General features: G+C 42.9%; 1 protein-coding gene across 1 annotated transcript in view; it reads left to right on the top strand.

Annotated features, from left to right (window-relative positions):
- Positions 1-22,089, top strand: part of FBXW10B (F-box and WD repeat domain containing 10B) — a gene marked incomplete at both ends in the record, with an annotated part of 45,803 nt that extends 23,714 nt beyond the window's left edge. The window contains 4 exons of the mRNA XM_079799107.1: positions 12,429-12,587; positions 15,701-15,966; positions 18,411-18,572; positions 21,284-22,089. Coding sequence (XP_079655233.1) covers positions 12,429-12,587; positions 15,701-15,966; positions 18,411-18,572; positions 21,284-22,089 — 1,393 coding nt within the window. The remainder of the gene's footprint in view (positions 1-12,428; positions 12,588-15,700; positions 15,967-18,410; positions 18,573-21,283) is intronic.
- Between the last annotated feature and the right edge of the window lie 1,495 nt (positions 22,090-23,584).

Here is a 23,584-nt window from a genome sequence, read left to right as displayed (position 1 = left end):
TGGACAAAGGTTTTACAGGCTGTTCTGTGCCACTCCAGTACTATGTGAATAATTATTTTTCCTCTGAGTGCAATATAAACAACCCCAGGGAATGAATGCTATCCCAATTGATTAAAAGAGTAAATGGAACTTCCAGGGGGATCTATCAGGGGATAGCTATTTAGTAAAATATGTCCCTAAATTTCCTTATACCCTCCAAAGAACTTGGCAGGCACACTGGCTTCATAGCAGGTAGAAGGGGATTTGGGTATATATGTGTACTAGTGACTCGGTGCACGGATTCGTACACATTGAAAGGAAATTAATTAGAAGGTGGCTGGTGGGTGGGACTGGGCAAGATGGGCCAGACCTGCCATGGAGCCAACCTCCCACCATCCCTCCCTGGCTGGCCACACCTGGGGTAGTGCCATGGCTTGAAAGGCATCTGTGGAGTGAGGGGGAGGTCCTTCCGGAAGGTGGGGTCCCTCGGCCTGGCCTGTGGGGTTCAGGCCGAAACCGGCTCTCCGACATCCCCTGAGGGGTCCCAGAGTGCGAGAGGGCACTCTGCAAAGTTGTTGTCGTACAGGGTGTGGAATGCAAACACAAGTGTGCAGTAAACCAGATTCGGGGCCGACAGTGCCCCAGCAACAACATAACCCACGGCTGAAGGTGGAATCGCACGGCCCCATGAGAAATCGTGCTCCCACCTCTCTGGTTCAGGGTGCGTCACTGAGAACCACTGCTGCCAAGTCATTGCAGCCAGCAGCTCCTGCATTGAGCATCTGCCCCCTGGTGGTCAGTGTGCATCAGAGCGACCGGTCAGACAGAGGGAAGAACACTTAGCACATTAGCCTTTTATATAGATAGGTATCCTCTGTCTGTGGTGTGTGACTGCATTCTTGATGAGTGGGTGCTGGGAAGGGCCTGTGTCCGGTGATTTATCCAACCCTTAGGTGACTGACAGCAACTCTCCTAGCATGTCAAACCTGGACCCCAAGGACGGAGTCAAACCTTATTATGTCATCTGAAATTTGTAACTATATGTTTTTAAAACCTCCCAACCACAATTCGGTAGGATTTAGTTTAAGTATTGGAAAATAATTTGTTCCCAGAAAACCCAGTAGTTTAGTCACTATTCCACCAATCCATGAGCCTCCCACTCCAACCTCAGCTATGAGACATTCTTAAACCATTATCACTCCCATTGAATGGGAGCCCCAACATACCATTCACATTGGTTCTTGATACCTTGCATAATTACAGTGAATCTATAGACAGATGACGGACATGGTCAATGCTCTTGTTTATGGGGCTCCTCCTCCTACTCATCTCTTGTGTATACGTACTGATAAGTGCTCAATAAATATTCTTAATTGATTTTTAATAAGGACTAATTTGATAGATTGCCTTTCTGGAGAGTTGTCATGATTGGACTGATATCCATCTTTTGAATATGACAGAGGTGTAAAAACAGACATAGTTGCTATCTGTCTTCTTGACCTAACATTTTTTTCTGCCAAAATTAAGATTATGTATATATAGTGTGGGAGACAAGGGATAAGAGAAATAAAATTAGAGGATACAAAGTAGGAGAGATAGAAATGATAATCCCTAGAAAAGTTTTGTACTCTGTAGTATCATAAAAATCACACATCCTTTATTCTTTAATGTTTTATAATAATACATTTTTAAATTTTTAAATAAAGATAGAATTTGTATAACATAGAAGTCATAGTGTACAATTCAGTGGTTTTTAGTATATTCGTAATGTTGTACAACCATCACTGCTATCTAATTAGAGAACATTTCCATCAGTCAATAGGAATGTCCTCTGCTTCATTTCTGATTTTAGTGATTTCAGTTTTCTCTCTTAGTTTCTTGGTCAGTCTAAGTAAATAATTGTCAGTTGTCTAGCCAAAGGTTTTTTCATCTTTTCAAGGAATCAACTTTCGGTTTCATTGATTTTTCAATTCTCTAATTCATTGATTTCTGCTTCAAGCTTTATTTTCCTTCTCTGTGGTTCACATTTAGTTTGACCTTCTTTTTCTAGTTTTTTAAAGGTGAAAGTTAAGTTATTGATTAGAGAAATGTAGGCATCTACTGCTATGTATTTCCCTATGAGCAAATTTTCCATGTTTCCTTCTGTTATTCATTTCTAAGTTAATTTATTATAGTCAAAGAACTTAATATGATTTAATCTTTCAAAACCTATTGTGATGTGTTACTTGACCTAACGTAAGGCCTATCCTAGAGAAAGTTCCATATGCTCTTGAGGTTCATGTGCACTCTGCTGGTATTTGTTGGAATGTTTTGTATATGTCTGTTAGGTCTAGTTGGTTCCTAATGTTTTTCAGATCTTTTTCCTTGCTTATCTTCAGTCTAGTTGATCTAGCCATTATTTAAAGTGTGGTATTGAAGTCTTCATCTATGATTGTTGAGTTGTCTATTTCTCCCTTTAGTTATGTGAGTTTTGCCTCATGTATTTTGGAATACTGTAGTTAGGTAAATATGCACTTATAATTGTTACATCTTCTTCATGAATTCACACTTTTGTCATTATATAATGTCCTTTTTTACTCTATTAACAATTTTGTTTGCAAGTCTATTTTGCATGATATTAGGGTAGCCACTTCAGCTCTTGTTTCATATGGATTATCTTTTTTCATTCTTTTCCATTTAACCTCACTGTGATTTTTATTCTAACAGGAGTCTCTTGTAGACAGCATACAATTGAATCATGCTGTTTTTAATCTTTTCTTCCAATCTCTGTCTTTTATTTGAAGAGCTTAATCCCTTTACATTTAATATAAAAATAACTTATTTTACCATTTTACTATTTGTCTTATGTATTTTTTATTCCTCAGCTTTTCTATTATCGCCTTCTTTGGTCTTAAAAGGATATTTCCTAGTATGTTATTTTAATTCCCTTGTCTTTTTTTCCCCTATCTATTTCGATGTATCTTCTTAGTATTTGTCCTGGGGATTATAATTAACATCTTACTTTATAATAATCTAATTCACATTAATATTAACCTAATTTCAATAGTATGCAAAAAGTGTGCTCCTGTCCTCTCCTTTATACTCTTATTATCAGAAATTGCTTTATGTCCTGTGTATCCATCAGTGGTTATCTTTAAATGAAATAGAAAAAAGAGTTATAAACAAAAGATACCTTTATATTGTTTTCTTATATATACTAGTACCTAGATAGTTACCTTTACTGATGCTCTTTATTTCTTCATGTGCATTTGAATTGCTACTTAGTGTCCTTTCATTTCAACCCAAAGGACTCTATGTAGCATTTTATATAAGGTAGGTCTACTAGTGACAAACTCTCAGTTTTTGTTTATTTGGGAATATCTTAATTTATCGATTTTTTAGGATGGTTTTTGTGGATATGTAATTCTTAGCTTATTTTTTAATTTTTATTTTTAAATATATTTTATTGATTTTTTTACAGAGAGGAAGAGAGAGGAATAGAGAGTTAGAAACATCGATGAGAGAGAATCATCGATCAGCTGCCTCCTGCACACCCCCACTGGGGATGTGCCGCAACCGAGGTACATGCCCTTGACCGAAATCGAACCCGGGACCCTTGAGTCCGCAGGCCAACGCTCTATCCACTGAGCCAAACCAGCCAGGGCTGTAATTCTTAGTTTATAGTTATTCATTTTTGTTTCAGCACTTTGAATATGTTACTTCATTCTTCTGGCCTCCATTGTTTCTGATGAGAAACAATTTAATGTAATTAAGGATCCTTTTCATATAATGAGCTGCTTGTCCTTGCTGCTTCCCATGCTCTCTTTGTCTTCGGCTTTTTACAGTTGATTATGATATGTTTAGATATAGATCTCTTTGAGTTTATTTTATTTAAAGCTTGCTGAGCTTCTTAGATGTGTAGATTATTTTTTCACCATATTTGTAAAATTTTGAGCCATTATTTCTTCAAATATACTTTCTACCCCTTCTCTCTTTCTGGGGCTCCTGTTTTGCAAATGCTGAGGTTTGATGATGTCACAAAGGCTTCCGAGGCTTTGTTCATTTTCTTTTTTCTGTTTTTCAGACTGGATAATCTCAATTGACCTCTCTTCAAGTATTTTGCTTCTTCTGCCTGCTTCATTCTGCTGTTGAACCCCTCTAGTGAATTTTCATTTCAGTTATTGTCATTTGCAACTCCAAAATTTCAATTTGGCTCCTTTTATAATTTCTAACTCTATTGATATTCTCTATTTGGTGATACACTGTTCTAATGATTTTCTTTAGTTTTGAACATGTTTACCATTAGCTATTTGAACATATTTAAAATAGATGATTTACAATCTTTGTTTAGTAAGTCAAACCACTGGGTTTCCTGGGGACAATTTCTACTGATTACTTTTTTCATTATATATGGACTATACTTTCTAGTATTTTTATGTTTATACTAGAGGCCTGATGCATGAAATTTGTGCAACAGTAGGCCTTCCTTCCCCCTGCTTCCAGCATCGGCTTCCCGCTGGCACCTGGAACCCAGGCTTCCCTTGCAGCCCCGGCTTCACCTGGAAGGTCGTCCAGAAGGACATCTGGTCTAATTAGCATATTATGCTTTTATTATTATAGATAATTTTTGTTGAACACTGGACAACTTGAATATTTTATTTTTTATTAAATGTATAGGGCTAACATTGGTTAATAACATTATATAAATACTAGAGGCCCGTTGCAGGAAGATTCCTGCAATAGGGCTTCCTGCTGTGGTCTCCACTGCCCTGCCTGCTTCCCTCCCTTCTCCCCTGCCCCGCCTGCTTCCTTCTCTGCAGCTTCACTCCCTTCTGCAGAGCTTGGCTTCCTTCTATGCTGTCTTCAGTCTTCACTCTGCACCTGGATATGCAAATTAACCTCCATCTTGGTTGGGTTAATTTGCATACACACCCTGATTGGCTGGTGGGTGTGGCTTGTGGGTGTAGCAAAGGTACGGTCAATTTGCATGTTTTTCTTTTATTAGAGAGGATGTATCATGTCTTCTTCATTCAATCAAACAAAAATTGAGTAGTTTCCATGTCTTGGCTGTTGTAAATAATGCTGTAATGAGAATAGAGGTACATCTATCTTTTTTAAAAATATATTTTATTGATTTTTTACAGAGAGGAAGGGAGAGAGATAGAGAGATAGAAACATCGATCAGCTTCCTCCTGCACACCTCCTACTGGGGATGTGCCCACAACCAAGGTACATGCCCTTGACCGGAATCTAACCTTGGACCCTTCAGTCCGCAGGCCGACGCTCTATCCACTGAGCCAAACCAGTCAGGGCAAGGTACATCTATCTTTATGAATAAATATTTTCAATACCCAGAAGAGGCATTTCTGGGTCACATGGTAGCTCCACTCTCAGTTTTTGAGAAACCTCCACACTATTTTCCATAGTGGCTGCACCAATTTACATCCCACCAGCAATGTATGAGGGTTCCCTTTTCTCCATATCCTCTCCAATATTCGCTATTTCTTGTCTTATTGATAACTAGTAGCCCATTTGCAGGAAGAATCCTGCAAGTGGCCGCTGTGGCCGCGTGCACTGCCGCTGCCGCTGCCGTTGCGGCCTCCGCGCCTGCACCCACACGCCACTGCCGCCCACCCCACTCTGCTCCAATCCGCCCCACCCCGCCCTGCCCCGCACCCCCCAACCGGGCTTTCCCTCTGGCAGCCACCTTGCTTTCCACTTTTCCTCCCCCTTCCTTCTAAGTTGTCTTCAGTCTTCACTCCTCCATCCCTCAGCGTATGCAAATTAACCGCCAACTTTGTTGGGTAATTTGCATACTCTCCCTGATTGGCGGGTGGGCATGGCTTTGGCTGGTGGGCGTGGCTTGGGTGTGACGAAGGTGCGGTCAATTTGCATATTACTATTTTACTAGGTAGGATTGCCATTCTAATGAATGTGAGGTGATATCTCATTGTGGTATTAATTTGAATTTTCAGTATAACTAGATGTTGAGCATTTTTCCATGTATCCATTGGCCATTTGTATGTCTTCTTTGGAAAACTATCAATTGCAGTTCTCTGCCCATTTTTTAAAAATGGGATTATTTTTTGTTTGTTTTTTTTCTTGCTGAGTTGTATGAGTTATTTATACATTTTGGATATTAGCCCCTTAGTGGATGTGTCATTTGCAAATATCTTTTCCCATTCAGTTGGTTGCCCTTTTGTTTTGTTGATGGTTTCTTCAGCTGTGAAGAAGCTTTTTTATTTGATGTACTTCCATTCATTTATTTTTGCTTTTACTTCCCTTACCTTTGGAGAGAAGTTTACAAAGACCCCTCTGAGACCAAGGTTCATAAGTTTAGTGCCTATGGGTTTTTTTTTTCTACTTATCTTATTGTTTCAGTTGTTATATTCAAGTTTGTAATTCACTTTGAGTTAAATTTTGTGTATGGTGTCAGAGCGCAGTCTAGTTTCATTTCTTTGCATGTGACTTTGCAGTTTTCCCAACACCATTTATTGAAAAGACTTCCCTTTCTTCATTGTATGTTTTTGGCTCTTTTGTTGAAAATTAGTTGCCCATATATGTGTGAGTTTATCTCTGGGCTCTCAATTCTGTTCCATTGGTCTATGTGTCTGTTTTGCTGCCAGTGCCATGCTGTTTTGATTTCTGTAGGTTTGTTTTATAGTTTGAATTCAGGGAGTATGATACCTCTGGCTTTGTTCTCCCATCCCTACACTCCCCCTCTCCCCCACTTTGGGATTGCTTTGGTTATTTTGGGTCTTTTGTGGTTCCATACAAATTTGAGGATTTTGTTTATGTTCTATTTCTGTGAGAAATGCTGTTGGGATTTTTTTCTTTTTAATCCTCCCTCAAAGATATATATATATATATATATATATATATATATATATATATATATATGTTAAAATGGCCATATTATGTTATATATAAGGATATATATATATGTTATATATAAGGATATATATATGTGTTAAAATGGCCATATTATCTAAAGCAGTATATAGATTGAATGCAATCCCTGTCAAAATCCCAACAGCGCCCTAACTGCTTTGGCTCAGTGGATAGAGCATTGGCTCTAGGACTGAAGGCTCCCAGGTTTAATTCCGGTCAAGGGCATGTACCTCAGTTGCAGGCTCTTGGCCCTGGTTGGCGGCATGTGGGAGGCAACCAATCGATGTGTTTCTCTCACATCAGTGTTTCTGTCTCTCCCTCTCTCTTTGACTCTCTCTAAATAAATATTTTTTTTGACTCTCTCTAAATAAATATTTTTTTATTTTTTTTTAGAGAGAGAGAGTCAAAGAGAGAGGGAGAGACAGAAACACTGATGTGAGAGAGACACATCGATTGGTTGCCTCCCACATGCCGCCAACCAGGGCCAAGAGCCTGCAACTGAGGTACATGCCCTTGACCGGAATTAAACCTGGGAGCCTTCAGTCCTAGAGCCAATGCTCTATCCACTGAGCCAAACCAGTTAGGGCGCTGTTGGGATTTTGACAGGGATTGCATTCAATCTATATACTGCTTTAGATAATATGGCCATTTTAACAATATTAATTCTCTAATCCATGATCATGGAATATCTTTCCCATTTCCTTATGTTTCTTTCAACAATGTTTTGTAGTTTTCAGTGTACAAGTCCTTCACCTCTTTTGTTAAATTTATTCCTAGGTAGATTCTTTTTATGGGGACTGTAAATGAGATTGTTTTCTTCATTTCTCATATTTCATTGCTTTCACATAAGAATGCAACAGATTTTTATATATAGATTTTGTACCCTGCAACTTTACTGTATTTCTTTATTATTTTGAATAGTTGTTTTTGTGACATCTTTAGGGTTTTCTATATATATAGAATCATGTCTTCTGCACACAGTGACAGTTTTACTTCTTTTTTCCCAGTTTGGATGCCTTTGATTTATTTTTCTTGCCTGATTGCTAGGACTTCCAGTACTATATTGAATAATAACAGCGAGAGTGGGCATCCTTGTCTTGTTCCTAACCTTAGAGTAAGTTTTCAGTTTTTCACCATTTGGTATGATATCAGCTGAGGGTATGTCATATATGGCCTTTATTATGTTGAGGTACTTTCCTTCTATATCCATGTTATTGAGTGTTTTAATCAAATGGATGTCATATCTTGTAAAATGCTCTCTTTGCTTCTATTGCTATGATCATATGATTTTTATCTTTTATTTTGCTAAATCAGTGTATCATCTTGATTGCTTTGTGGCTAATAAACCATCGGTGTATTCCTATTTGATCATGATGTATTATTCTTTTAATGTACTTTTATATTCAATTTGCTAGTATTTTGTTTAGGATTTTTACATCTATGTTAAGCAGAGATATAGGCCCGTAATTTCCTTTTTTTGTGTTGTCCTTCCTGGTTTTGGTATCAGGGTAAAGTTGGCCTTGTAAAATGAGTTGGGAAGTATTCCCTCTTTTTCCAATTTGAGTATTTTAATATGAAAACTCTGGAAGTCAAATCTTTCCCATCTCTGGGGTTTGTTTTTATTGTTGCTTGTTGTATTTTTGCTTGTTTGTTTAGTGTATCTGTATTCTTTGTCTTGTTTGGCCACTGAAGTCTCTGCTTTATTGTCTTGGTGGTATACTAGTGACTAGAAAGAGATTTACTTGAACACCTGAAAAGAAAATATCTCCAATTCTTTGCCAAGGTACCCTGTGTGCCTACTGATGGAAGCCTTCAACACTCAGCCTCGCATGTTAAAACTCTACCTTTGCTCTTACTTCCCATTTGTATAGAACATCATGGTCAGCCCAGAGTGAGCGCTTCGGCCTTTTTCAGTTCTTTCCCAAGTCTGAGCACAGCCCCAGGAATATGTATGAACTTTTTAAAGTCCCATGTATTTTATCCCCCAGATTTTTCTCCAAAGCTTTTTGATTAATTAATTGTTTGCCCCGACAGACATATATTGCCCTGGGAAGCAGTGATGAAAACTCTGGCTTATAAATGTTTTCAATAAATTCCCTCAGGCAGCAGCCTTAGCACTGGGTGAGTTCCTAGTAAGATGAAATAAAGACAAATGTTTTCAGTTAGTTTCCAGGAAACCACAAGGTAGGCCAAATAATTCATTGTGTATGAGGGCTGTTCTGTTTCCTCCAGTACCAGGAATGTGGGCTGTTATTTTCATGGCTACCGCTGGCCTGGGGCGTTTCTGAGGCAGAAATCACTATCCCTTCTTCATAGAAGTAAACTGAATACTGAGAGGTCGTTCTCAGGGTTACACAGCCAGTAAGGGGTAGAATCAGGTTTTGATCCCAGGTTTTCTGATCCCAAAGCTATGCTTTTTAGTAGTAGGCTGTACTGGTACAGACTGAACTACCAAATGTCACAGAAACCTATGTAAAGTGCAGGCCCAGCTCAGCAAGATCAAAAGAGATATAGAAAGAGCTAAACACTTCTACCACCAGGCATCTTTCCTAGTGCTGGACTCCCTGACAGGTGGACTAAGGGCACCAATAAAGTCACTATATTTCCATGTTGAAAAAAAACCTAGAACTTTGTTGGACTTTCTTATACTTATTCTATCTATCTATCTATCTATCTATCTATCTATCTATCTATCTATATCTATATCTATCTATCCCCACCCATCCTTTTATCATCTATCACATGAGGTAGAATTCAAGCCACATTGGCCTCTTTGCTGCTCTCTGAATATGCTAACATGCTCCTGCCTTTCAAGTTCTTTGTTATTTCTATTTTGCTAGTGGTTGGGGCTTTGAAAAGTCTTAATCTGGCCCTTGGATGTGACCAAGGTCCATGCTAAATGGTATGATGTCATTTTTTAAACACACTGTAGCAATAATCATACTCAAACACAAGCTGACACCCACTTTTTCAACAAATATTTATTGAGGGCCTGCTATGGGCTAGGCCCAATATAGGGCATGAAAAGATGAATAGACATAGGTTGTATCCAAAAGAATCCGTCATATACCTAGGTGTGTGTGTGTGTGTGTGTGTGTGTGCGCGCACGTGCGCGCGCGCACGCGAGTGCGTGCAGGGGTGGGGGGTGAGGATAAGAGATAGTTTTAAGAGCTAAGCCATGGGTGGACTTAGATGGGTAGAGATGGCAGGGATGGGTGGACTTGCTTTGCATATAAAATCAAACAAATTGGTGGCATCAAATTCAACTGTTCAGAATCATTAACAGGAATGTGTTAATTACACCTCTCAGAACTGATTACTACACATATCTGGAGTCCCACTTGGACCAGCTATTGTAGGGAGGATTTGTTGGAGGCATCTATATAAGTCATCTCCTGCTCCTGTCTCTTTTCTTACTGGTCATCACAAAAAGGAACTGATAAACCTCGTACGTGGGTACAGTTTTCCTTCAGGATGTTTAACTGGAAAAATGAAAGCTACCAATTTAAGACCCAAAAGAAACTGCTCAAATACCAGATTTTTGCTTCATATAAAAATGAGCATCTTTGCTTGCTCTTTTCCTTTCTTTATCTAATAACTAGTGGCCCAGTGCATGAATTTGTGCACATTGAAAAGAAATTAATTAGAAGAAATATTTTAATATCACTATTTGCCCTTTCTCTATAATAGAAGTGTCAACCACATTCATAATCAACAATGACAGATCAAAATACACACGTGCAGTTGGCACCCGCGAGAGCTTTATATGTATCATGCATGCACGCGTCAACTTAGCCTTTTATCTATACTAATAAAAGGGTAATATGCTAATTAGACCGGGTCAACAAGACATCTTCTGGATGTCCGACATCCTTCTGGACAGTTAAGGGGCGACCAGGCTGGCAGGGGGGCAGTTAGGGGGCAACCAGGCCAGCAGGGGGCAGTTAGGGGGAAACCAGGCCAGCAGGGGACCAGTTATTAGGTGACCAGGCCAGCAAGCAGAGGCAGTTAGGGGCGATCAGCCAGGCAGGCAAGCGAGCAGTTAGGAGCTGGCAGTCAGACATCCCCTGAGGGATGCAGGCTGGACTGAGGGACGCCCCCCCTGCCAGTGCACAAATTTCATGCACCAGGCCATATATATATATATATATATATATATATATATATATATATATATATCAAACTTGCTTAATTAGACCTGCTTTCTGATTTAGCTAAACTTTTTCCAGCCCAGTGAAGCGTGAAGCATCCCAACTTCTCTTTTAGGTAATTGTCAGCAATACAGCAGTAAATATCAACATGAAGCAGATTATTATTGTAGATCACGCAGGGAGAACAAAGGGTAAAATATTTAACTGCAGCAGTGTTTGATGATATTCTGTGCAGTGAGAAAACCTGAAGTCATTTTCAAGGTCCACCATTTCTTACTTCTTTTCAGTCAGGTCAAGTTTATAAGCTTTCTAAATCTTCATTTTCCCAGCTAATGAAAAGAAAATAGGATTCTACCGAGTCTTCTATCTACCTACTCCAGGACTTCTGTGAGGATCAAATGAGATGAGGCACGGGAAAACGCTTCACAGACATTTGGTTAAAGTGTGAAATGTTTGCACCTGGCTATAAAGCAAGTCATGTTCCTGGGATGAAGAAACTGCAAGGAGGCTGGTTGTCGCTAGGGAGAGGAAGCCAGGTGTTGCTACATGGCATTGCAATGTCATTACCCAGCACCCACAGCCACTATTTTGGGGCTGGGCTGGGCTGTGGGCCGCATTTTGTGCCATGGGGTCTTGGCAGCATTGGCTGCGATTTGGTGGGGTGTCACTCCGGGGTGGTGGCAGCTCCTGTGTCCCACTTTGGGGAAGCCGAGTGTTGGTTTGTTGGCACCAGGTCTGTGGTGCCGGCCAGTGTGCATCACGGCAGCTCCTGCGTTGAGTGTATGCCCCCTGGTGGTCAGTGCACGTCATAGCAACTGGTCAGACGGTTGGACACTTAGCATATTAGCCTTTTATGTATATAGATACTATTTGAAAAGGAATCAGAATGTTAAATAATTCAGTCTGGCCAGGTGGCTCAATTGGTTGGAATGTCATCCAGTGCACCAAAAAGTTATCAGTTCGATCCCTGGTCAGGGCTGTATGGGAGGCAGCCAATCGATGATCCATGTCCCTCCCCTCTTTCTATCTCTCAAAATCAATGAAAACATATCCTGGAATGAGGATTAAAATTTAAAAAAAATTAAATAATTCTTGGCAGGACTTTTGTAGAAGTCAATAGCTAGGAATCAAATTATAAAAGTATGATCATCTATAAAACAGACCCCACAAAAATTTGACATAGGCGTTTGCACTTTGCTATCTTGTGGCACTGTGACCAAATTGCAGGAAAAATCATCTCAGAATGGAAGGAATGAGTAGAGCCATGTCTTGAGGGCCCATGATTTACATCCATAATTATGAAATGATGCCAAACATCACTTCAGGGAGAGTTACAACCACTAACTCCTCACAAAATACCCTGAACCACAAAAGTCCCCAGCAGCTTACCAGAAGACAGACCCTGCCTATTGCTCTGTCCCCTTCCAGGGAGGTTCTCCACGTGGCCCTGCTCTTCCTCCGGGTCATCAGTGCCTGTGCAGATGGCAAGATCCGCATTTACAACTTCCTCAATGGGAACTGTCTGAAGGTGATGAAAGCCAATGGCAGAGGTGATCCCGTGCTATCCTTCTTTATTGACAGCAACAGGTGGGTGGTCCGAGCTATGAACAATTCTGTTTGGATGATTTTGCCTCCTCTGGGACACCAGCCCTGGACTTTCTGGCAGTAAAGCTGGGCTTCGCCTGGAGGAGAATCGATGGTCTCATGGGAGACTAAGTGGACTTTGCACCAAACTTAGCAGTCAAGGTTCACATCACTCTTGATTTGTCCTGGACGTCTGGGCAACTCATGCAGTGAGTGCAGCATGGCTTAGCTGCAGGGACCACAGCTCTGACATGGGCAGCCCCTGCTTGCTCCCTGAGCCTGCACTCACTGTCCCAGAGCTCCACCAACTGTCTCTGCAGCCTCACTTCAGATGCTCAAATGTGGGGGAAGCAGGGAAAGGCAGGGGCAAAGGGTCCCATGTCCCCTGGGACAGTGCTGAACAAGTGAATTTACAGAAACCAGAACTGGGACTAGACTAATTGTATATAGTACTGTGCTTGATATATGCCATGTTCAGGGTGCTATTATGTGAAATATACCCACGTAGAATTCAGTTGTTAAAAATTCTACCACAGACTCACTTTAGACATCAAGTTAATCTCCATGAATCATTTGCCTTCTCTTTAATGAAACTTCACCATTTCTCATCTTAAAGAGGGAGGACTGGTAATAAGTCTCAATAAATAAACACTGTTCAGTCAGGAGGTAATAATATATATTTTTTTAAATCACCCCTGAATTTTTCTCATCCCTGACATCTGAAGAGAGACTATTTCCTTTTGGCTTGAGTAAAAAATAAGTCTGAAAGAGATTTCTAATTGGAAGGATTCCCCAAATTTTATTCGTGTTTTCAACCAAAACAAGTCACTCTCTTACAGAATTTACACAAACGTTACAATCTTAAAATTGCAGCCTTTGGAGCAGAAAGGAACCTTCGCACAGTGTCTCTGTTTCTTGTTTATGGTGAGAGGAGGTCCAGGTAGAGCAGAGAAAGTGGCTTGCTCTGAGAATAACAGAAGCCATGGGCAGGTGGGAGGCAGTTCTTGGGGGTGGGAGGGGGCTTGGTTTGGAACTCCTTTCCCACCAGGTCATTAAAGTGGGGATTAGAGAAGATGAAAACTATCCTGGTTTAAAACATCCTACATGTTCAGTCTAAAGTAGAGCATGCTCGGAGACCTTGGAGTGATGGAGTGAAAGGGGGTGGGCTGGAGGATCATTGAGGTGGGAACCTCTCCCATTAAAGAGTTTTCTACATCCCCATCACAGCAATAGAAACATGGCATTTGGATGCCGAGCTTAAAACAAGGGTGAATTTCAGGACCTAACATTCATACAAAGTACCTAAGACTTCTGCCTCAAGCATCCAAGGTGCTTGGCACTCACTCCAAGAATGGAAATTCTTTTAAAAGTATTTTAATTCCAAAAGCAAAGTAATTAGAACATATGTGCCCTTGGCCCTAACCTGTTTGGCTCAGTGGATAGAGTGTTGGCCTGTGGACTCAAGGATCCCAAGTTCGATTCTGGTTAAGGGCATGTACCTTAGTTTTGGGCACATACCCGGTAGGGAGTGTGCAGGAGGCAGCTGATTGATGTTTCTCTCTCATCAATGTTTCTAACTCTCTATCCCTCTCCTTTCCTCTCTGTAAAAACTCAATGAAATCCTATCTAATAAAAGAGTAATATGCAAATTGACCGTACCTCTGCTATACCCACAAGCCACGCCCACCAGTCAATTAGGAGAGAGGATGAAAATTAACCTAACCAAGATGGCTGCAGCCACAGAGAGAGTAGGAGGCTTGGGTTTCCCTGGCAATGGAGGAAGTAAACCTTTCCACCTGCCCTGGCCTGCCTTGGCCACCGCTTAAGGCTACAAAGTTTCAATTATAGAAGATAAATAAATACCAACAAAAATGGCGCCAGCCACGGAGCTGGAGAGAGCAGGAGGCTTGAGTTGCTCCCAGCAATGGAGGAAGCCAAGTTTCTGCAGCCCTGGCCTGCCTTGGCCTCTGCTTAAGGCTACAAAGTTTCAATTATAGAAGATAAATAAATCCCAACAAAAATGGCTGCAGCCAGGGAGCAAGCAGGAGGCTTGGCTCTGCTCAAGGCTACAAAGTTTCAATTATAGAAGATAAATAAATCCCAGATACAAGGGCCTCCACTTGGATTGCCGGTGGGCGTGGCCGGCCTGCAAACCACCACAGGCCCCTTGCTCAGGCCGCCCCTTGCCCCAAGGGAACCCCCACCCTGATCCGGGACACCCTTCAGGGCAAACAAGCCGGCCCCCACCCATGCACCAGGCCTCTATCCTATCTAATCCTCCTATCTAATAAAAGAATAATATGAAACTTGACCATCACTCCAACACACAAGATGGCTGCCCCCATGTGGACAAAGATGACTGAGCCCATGTGGACACAAGATGGCTGCCACAAGATGGCCAGCAGGGGAGGGAAGTTGGGAGTGACCAGGTCTGCAAGGGAGAGCAGTTGTGGGTGATCAGGCCAGCAGGGAAGGGCAGATGGGAGGAACTAGGCCTGCAAGGGAGGGCAGTTGGGGACAAACAGGCTGGCAAGGGAGCAGATAGGCATCAATCAGGCTGTCAGGGGAGTGGTTAGGGGGTGATCAGGCTGGCAGGCAGAAGCAGTTAGGGGCAATCAGGAAGGCAGACAGGCAAGCAGTTGGGAGCCAGCAGTCTTAGATTGTGAGAGGGATGTCCAACTGCCCATTTAGGCCCAATCCCAAACCGGCAGTTGGACATCCCTTGAGGGGTTCCAGATTGGAGAGGGTGCAGGCTGGGCTGAGGGACACACACCCCTGTGCACAAATTTCATGCATGAGCCTCTAGTATAAAATAAAATAAAATGTTTAAAAAAAAGTCAATGTATTTAAAAAACACACATATGTGCCCTATTCAAATTTAATTAACAATAACAACAACAACAACACCAACAAAATAGCTACAGAGCCCATGAGCCCTGCTGTATGGCCTGCTATCCTAGACTATTCAACAACCTACACCCCCTACTGGCACAGTAATTTCCTGGGGAATTTTCCTTGGCCGAGAATTGGACAGGACAGCAGTTGGCATGCAGATCTGGAGGCAGGGCATGGTGGCCTTCATGCTCCTTTTCTGGGCAATCTTGTTTTCGTTCCAGGATGGTTATCAACACAGAGAGCAATATCCTCACATTCCAGTTTGAGCATATCAAGTGGCAGTACTTCCTGGAACGGGCCAAACAAAGAAAGAACAAGGATAAAGAGGACAGGGAAGAAAACCTCCTGGAAGTCGTCTCCAAGACTAGCACCCCGATTCCCAACCTGGGGAGCTCCATATCCAGTAAATACCTGGTGGCCCAAGAGTCCCTGTTAAGTAAACCTAACAGGTCCCGCATTCTCCTGAAGGGAGCCAGGACACCAACAGGTAAGAGAACTGACCCCCAGGCCATCAGAGTGGTACCCACTGGAGCAGGTCCCAGGCTTCCAGGACTAGTTTCTTCGTGGGATATTTTGTCCAGTGGTTTTCTGATGATATAAATCCCACCTTTAAGGAAGGTGGGAGCAATTTTCTTTGATTCACCAATTTGTTAGCCAGCTCAAGGGAACTTCCTGATTTTCAAGGCCTAAGTTTTCAGATTATTAGAATCTTTGTACAGTAGCTAACATTAGCCCTTAATACTTGTCATTAAAACAAAAAGCAAGCAACCAACATCCTCCCTCCACACCCCCTAGCCAAACATATGGTACATAATTATTTTCTTAGGACAAAATCTATACTAATAAAAGGGTAATATGCTAATTAGACTGGACGTCTTCTGGACATCCTTCCGGACATCCTTCTGGACAAAGCCATGGTGGCGGGGGCCAAGGCAGAGGTGGTTAGGGGCAATTATGCTGGCAGGGGAGAGCTGTTAGGGGCAATCAGGCAGGCAGGCAGAGGTGGTTAGGGGCGATCAGGCAGGCAGGCAAAGAGGTTAGGGGCGATAAGGCAGGAAGAGGCAGTTAGGGGCAATCAGGCAGGCAGGGGAGCAGTTAGGGGCATCAGTCAGGCAGGCAGAGAGGTTAGGGGTGATCAGGCAGGCAGGCAGGTGAGCGGTTAGGAGCCAGCAGTCCCGAATTGTGAGAGGGATGTTCAACTGCTGATTTAGGCCCAATTCTGCAGGGCAGTCGGACATCCCTGGAGGGGTCCTGGATTGGAGAGGGTGCAGGCCGGGATGAGGGACCCCCCCAATGCCTGAATTTTGTGCACAGGGCCTCTAGTCCTATATAATAAAAGGCTAATATGCAAAATTGACCGAATGGTGGAATGACCAGTTGCTATGATGCACAATGACCACCAGGGGACAGATGCTCAATGCAGGAGCTTCCCCCTGGTGGTCAGTGCGCCAGAAGCCAGGCTCACGGCTGGCATGTGCAGCAGCAATGGCAGGAGTGGGCCTAAGCCATCAGTCAGACATCCCTTAAGGGCTCCTGGACTGTGACAGGGCATAGGCTAGACTGAGAGACCACCCTTCCAGTGCACAAATTTTGTGCACCAGGCCTCTAGTCCTATATAATAAAGAGGTAATATGCAAATTGACCATCACTCCAACACACAAGATGGCCACCTCCATGTGGACACAAGATGGCCAGCAGGGGAGGGCATTTGTAGGTGATCAGGCCAGCAGGGGAGGGCAGTTCGGAGGGACCAGGCCTGCAAGGGAGGGCAGTTGGGGGTGATCAGGCCTGCAGGGGAAGACAGTTGCAGGGGAACCCAGGCCTGCAGGAGAGGGCAGTTGGGGGGACCAGGCCTTCAGGGGAGGGCAGTTGGGGGGACCAGGCCTTCAGGGGAGGGAAGTTGGGGGGATGATGCCTACAGGGGAGGACAGTTGGAGTCAACAAGGCCTGCAGGGGAGGACAGTTAGGGGCAACCAGGCCTGCAGGGGAGGGCAGTTGGGGGTGACCAGGCTGGCAAGGGAGGTCAGTTACGGGTAACTGGGCCAGCAGGGGAGGGCACTTGAGGCAACCAGGCCTGCAGGGGAGGACAGTTAGGGGCAACCAAGCCAGCAAGGGAGGGCAGTTAGGGGCAATCGGGCCAGCAGGGGAGCATTTAGGTGTCAATCAGGCTGGCAGGGGAGTGGTTAGGGGGTGATCAGTTCGGCAGGCAGAAGCGGTTAGGGGCAATCAGGCAGGCAGGCAGGCAGGTGAGCGGTTGAGAGCCAGCAGCATAAACGGGCCTAAACAGGCCTAAATGGGCAGTTGGATATCCCTCAAGGGGTCCCAGATTGGAGAGGGTGCAGGCTGGGCTGAGGACACCCCCCCATGCAAGAATTTCGTGCACTAGGCCTCTAGTATTATTATAAAGCAGAAGAAAAATCTTCTTTGCAGAATCTATTATCTCTACCCTTGATTGAGAACATGCATACTTGGAAAATATTAGTTATGAAGCAGGTACCTCTTTGTGTGTGTGTGTGTGTGTGTGTGTGTGTGTAAGTGTGCAGTGGAGTGGCAAGGCTCATGCCATTTATAAGACATACAATGAATAAATTGTGTGGGGGGGGTGGGGGACTAGAGTAGGCAGACTCCTTTTATTAACCTATATTTGGTGTGTGAAGTTGGACCCATAGATCACTAGATCACCTCTCAGAATGTAGCACTGCAAATGGTCAGCTAGGAAAGAGGACGGAGAGTTTCAGATAATGCTTAGAACTTAATAATCAGTAGGTGGGTTGATCAATCCTTAGGCTCCTGGTAACTACCTAGGTTCATATGACAAACAATAAGATGATGGTTTGGGTGAAAACCAATCAAATTATCAGCTATGCCCCCATTATTCAGGCTTAATTGAATTATGTACTTACTATGGTTTTTTCATCAATCTTAATTTAGCAGGGTCGTTAGAGGGGCCTCAAAGTCAAGTTAAGCTAAAATCGCCCCGAAGAGATGGAGACAGCAAAATGAGAGTGAGTGCTGTTTCTAAGGAAGTTATTAGCTTGGATGGTGGGCAGGAGAGTCTGGAAGCAAAATCCCTTCCAGGAGGTAAGATGAACAGTGATGCTTTAGTCTCAGTGGCATACTCCAACTCTCTCTCTCACTCTCTCGCTCGCTCTCTCTCTCTCTCTCTCTCTCTCTCTCTCTCTCCCTTTGCTCAGTCTAGTTGTTCAGCAGATCATTAACGTTGCTTATCTGAGACTTCAGAATGGATAAAATGCCTGGCTTTCCTAAGAATGATTGGTTTTACTTAATTGTCTTAAGAGCTTGAGGCCACGGAGAGAGAACCTTTGTAAGAGCTAATTTTGGGCTCATAGTCTGACTCCCTTCCCTGCCATTCAGCCTCCTCAGTTCTCGGAGGGTTATGTTATCAGTCTGAGCAATGGGGAACAGAAGAAAGGAGAAGTTGTGGCTGATTTCAGAGGGTGTTGTAGGGGATTTCATGAGGAAGGAGATAGATTTGGGGACAAGTGCTATGTATATGAGATAAGGAGATAAGCGAGAGATGGGGAAAGGGCTTTTAAGAAGAAATACTGGATAGCCACAAATAGTATGTCCCTTTGTTGTTTTTGAGGAACTTCAATGCCTTTCAAATAGTTTGGTTAATACAACAGTGCCTCTTTGAATCAAACTCCCTGTAGAGACTAGTTTCAAGGTGAGGGGAAAACAATTAAGTTTTAGAATGGTTCTACTAACAGTGGGCATCTTTGTATGTACCTATGTCTGTGTACCCATGTAGATATATACCTGTAGTGCAAAATCCTAGGAGAGGCTTTGGTGAGCCAAAGGATAACTGCATTTAAAAACCAGAAAGATACTGTCATGGTGGTCCTTAAAGATGGTGTATCAATTTACCATCCAACCAAGAATGCATGAGGACTCCCACTGCACCCATGCCAACAATCTAGCATTTCCTCTCTCTTTTTTGTTTGTTTGTTTGTTTGTTAATCCTCACCTGGGGATATTTTTCTATTGATTACTAGAGAGAGTAGAAGGGAGGGGGGGGAGAGAGAGAGAGAGAAACATCAATGTGAGAGCAACACATAGATTGGTTGCCACCCAAACATGCCTTGACTGGAGCCAGGGATTGAGCCTGTAACCGACGTACATGCCCTTGACCAGAACAGAACTTGGGACCCTTTCGTCGGCAGGCCTACCCTCTACCCACAGAGGCAAACCGGCTAGGGCTATCTATCGTTTTGCACTTGCTCAGATTATAAGAAAAAATGGTCTTTGCATTTCTTCAAGAATGATCACTAACAAACTAAATGTTCATCAGTGGGCAATGACTAATAATGAAAAAAATATATTATGCAATATTACACAACAGATAAAATTGTATCATGAGGATCTATATATATTGACTTGGAAAGAAATCAACAATATATTATTATATAAAAAAGACAAGTCAATGAACAAAGAGTTATCACAATTTTTATAAGAGGATAAAATATTGTGTGGTTTGTCACACATGTACACACATAGGTGTGGAATGGTTTGTTCTGGGATTGCAAGAGTGGGGAAGATTTTGACATCTTAATTTTATTTTGTTTTATATGTTTTCATAGAGTATTACTTAATTCACAAAGTGAAAGGGAGAAATATGAAGTTTTATTCCATCCTAGTATGTCCATACACAAACATCTTGGGATAAAGCCATACGGTCAAAGGAAGATTATATGCTTAGCACATGGTCACATTTTATTTGCTAGTTATAGATTGCTATAGTTGGTGGTACAGACTTTTACTTGCTGGATCAGACTAACCAAATGACTTCCATTTTTCATGACTGAGTTATTCCTTTCTTAAAATGGGAATACTACTTACAGTGTATCCATGAGGTATTGTAGGGGTCGAAAGGCCCAACTGAGATATAATAGATTTGCTCACCTGTGAAGACATTCTTAACTCAGATCTTAGGCACCTTGGTCTTGACCATGATCTAGTGCAGTGGTCTGCAAACTGTGGCTCGTGAGCCACATGCGGCTCTTTGGCCCCTTGAGTGTGGCTCTTCCACAAAATACCACGTGCAGGCACACACGTACAGTGCGATTGAAACTTCGTGGCTAATGCGCAGAAGTCGTTTTTCAGCTCTCAAAAGAAATTTCAATCGTTGTACTATTGATATTTGGCTCTGTTGACTAATGAGTTTGCCGACCACTGATCTAGTGTGACAAGATGAATCTCTGGTTCTTGTCAGCAGCTTTTGGTTCTGCTGCTGTTGTGCAAAACATTTCAGGAACTCCTATTCAGGAGCTGCCTTTCGGTCATGCTGTGATATTTAGCATTTCCCAGGGGTGAAGGTAGCTTTGACTTTAGAAAATGTCCCAAGATCATTTGGAGTCAAATTTGATTAATAAGATGGGAATCCAATTTTGTCATTCAATTTTTCTTTCAAAACAGGTATGTTACTATGAATTTATAAGGCCTATTTTGTGTGGATTATAAATGAGGTATGACATTTCAAAATATGTGTGGAGCATTGGGATTACATATGTTCCCTCCAAAATATGCATATCTAGAGGTTAATGCACACGTACACAAAAGTACTAGCATATTTGTTAAAGACTTGTCGTGTTGAATATGTTGTAATTTCTGGTATCATGGGGGATTTTTGCCCACATGATGGATGACATGTCCATTGGGCAACAAATATGTCAGTTTGCATCCCAGTTAGAATGGATTTAATTTTCATGCTTAAATACTTAATGCTTTTCATGTGACACTGATTTCTTTTCTTTTTCTTTTTCTTTCTTTTTAAAAAAAACTAGATGATATAGAGAAAGTACAAAAAAAGGGACACCTGGAAACTTCTGGATACCTGCCCAAACACTCAAAGAAAAAGTCCTGGAAAATCTCTATGTCGCCCGACCGGTTCCTCCTGACAGTTAATGCCCTGCAGCAAGCCCATCATTCAGGGGAGTATGCCTATCCGCATAGGGCCCAGTCCCAAGTCATTGATGTTTGGGAACCTTCAATTTCACACCCAAGGAAGGTCCTTAATTTCCAAGGAAAATCATTACAACATGCAGTTGACAGTTTGAGAGTCATCCACCCTTCAGTAGATGTGAAAGAAACCAATATTTCCCTTGAAATCCAGAAACTGCAACCCAACTTGAAGAACTCTTTGCACCATTCCCAAGTCCGTTCTACCATACCCCAGCCCATGATTATCCGCTCCAGCTTAGTTGAAGACCCAGTCGCCAGTTCCATTGACAAGGCAGTACGCAGCTTCAGACCCTTAACCAGCAAGCATGTCATTAAGGCAAACCGCATGCTGGCTCCACAAGTAGGCAAGACAACCCAGCCTGTCAGGAAAGAACGGCCTTGCTACTGCATGGCCCTCGATCCATTTAGAATGAACAGCGACTTCATGCTGTTGACTGTGAGGGAGGAGAAAGAGTACGAGGAAGCCAAGCTGAAAGAATATCAGGCCACAAAGCCCACTGGAGTGGCCAACCCAGAAAAGGCCAGAAAAGCTGCATGGATCAGGAAGATCAAAGGCCTGCCCATAGATAACTTCATGAAGCAAGGGAAAACCGCAGCCCCTGAACTTGGTCCAAACGTATTTATCTGAACCAGCCTTGTGAGATTACAATGTCTTGCAATAAAAAGGAAGCAAAGTAGACACTGGTGTTTGGCTTATTTTATTTTAGTGAAGTTGGAATGACATGGGGAGGGTGCTTGCTGTCCAGCAAACCTGGGAACAGAAATAAGTGGGGTCAATGCAAGCCTGTGAAAATCTGGGAATACATAATCCCCAGGAACTCACTCTCTTGGCTCGTGGGTCTCTCTTGTTCCTGCTTCCTTGCATTTGTCCATGTTTCCTCCATAGCCATGTCTATCAGTCCACTGCGGACCCCACACGCAGTGGACTGATAGACTAGTGATGGGAACACAAGCTAAGCTAGCCTGATGCTGGACTGGACACTGCTCCAATGTGGAGCGAAAACTCTGGACAATGGCTCTGATTCCAGCTCTGCTGAAGCCACAGCTACACGGCTTCCTCGGCGGGACAAGGGGACATGGGAACTTGGAAACACAGGGGTTTAATTCCACAGAAATAAAGCTTTCTACACTATCTCATCCTCCCGTGCAAGTCTCAGAAAATTCCTTTTCTCGGGAAATCACAAGAAGCTCACTCCCACCAGCAACAGACGGAGCTGTGGAGATCTCCCTGCCGCTGACAGTATCAGGGTCCAGGCAGGCAATTTAGAAGAGTGCAGTCCACCACTGGAGAGTTCAAGCCCCATCCAAAGGGGACTGCTCCTACTCAGCGGCTCAGCATGGCCATAGGATGCTGTCAGATAACAGAAAGTATATATTGGCCTCTGCCCCTCGTTCCTGGCACAGCTCCTGAAACCCTTGTAATTTCCCAAGCAATAAGAATACTAGGAATATCTTTTGTTCTAATATTTGTCTTTGACCCCCTTCCTGGCACAGAGATCTTGAAAACCTTTTAATTCCTAAGTGATATCAGCACTTAGTGTTCTAATGATGTGACTGGGTGGGCTCCTGGATGGGCTCTTGTCACCAGAAAAAATAAGCCATGAGGTTTGGAACGAGAGGCTGGAAATGGAGTTAATTATTAGACATGCCTGCATGAGGAAGCTCCATAAAAAACCCAGTAGCAGGGGGTTTGGAGAGCTTCCCGGTTGGTGAACACATCCACATCCTGGGAGGCGACACACCCAGCTCCACAGAAGCTCCTGAGCTCGGACCCTTGCAGACCTTGCCCTATGTGTCTCTATCTGGCTCTGGGTGTTTTTTTGTTTGTTTGTTTGTTTTGTATCCTTGAATAAACTGGTAACTGTAAGTGCTTCCCTGAGTTTTGTTAGCTGCTCTTGCAAGTTAATTGAACCCAAGGAGAGGGATCCTTGCAACCTCTGATCTATAGCTGGTTGGTCAGAAGCCAGGTGAGAACCTGGGCTTGTGACTGGCATCTGAATGTGTGTGTGTGTGTGTGTGTGAGAGAGAGAGAGAGAGAGAGAAAGAGAGAGAGAGAGAGAGAGAGAGAGAGAGAGTCTTGTAGGACTGAGCCCTTAACCTGTGTGAGCTGATGATGTCTCCAA

This window comes from Cnephaeus nilssonii (assembly GCF_951640355.1).
Source record: "Cnephaeus nilssonii genome assembly, chromosome: 19".
NCBI classification, from domain to species: Eukaryota; Metazoa; Chordata; class Mammalia; order Chiroptera; family Vespertilionidae; genus Cnephaeus; species Cnephaeus nilssonii.
The sequence above is the reverse complement of the archived record's forward strand: the minus strand, read 5'-3'. Positions and strand labels throughout refer to the sequence as shown.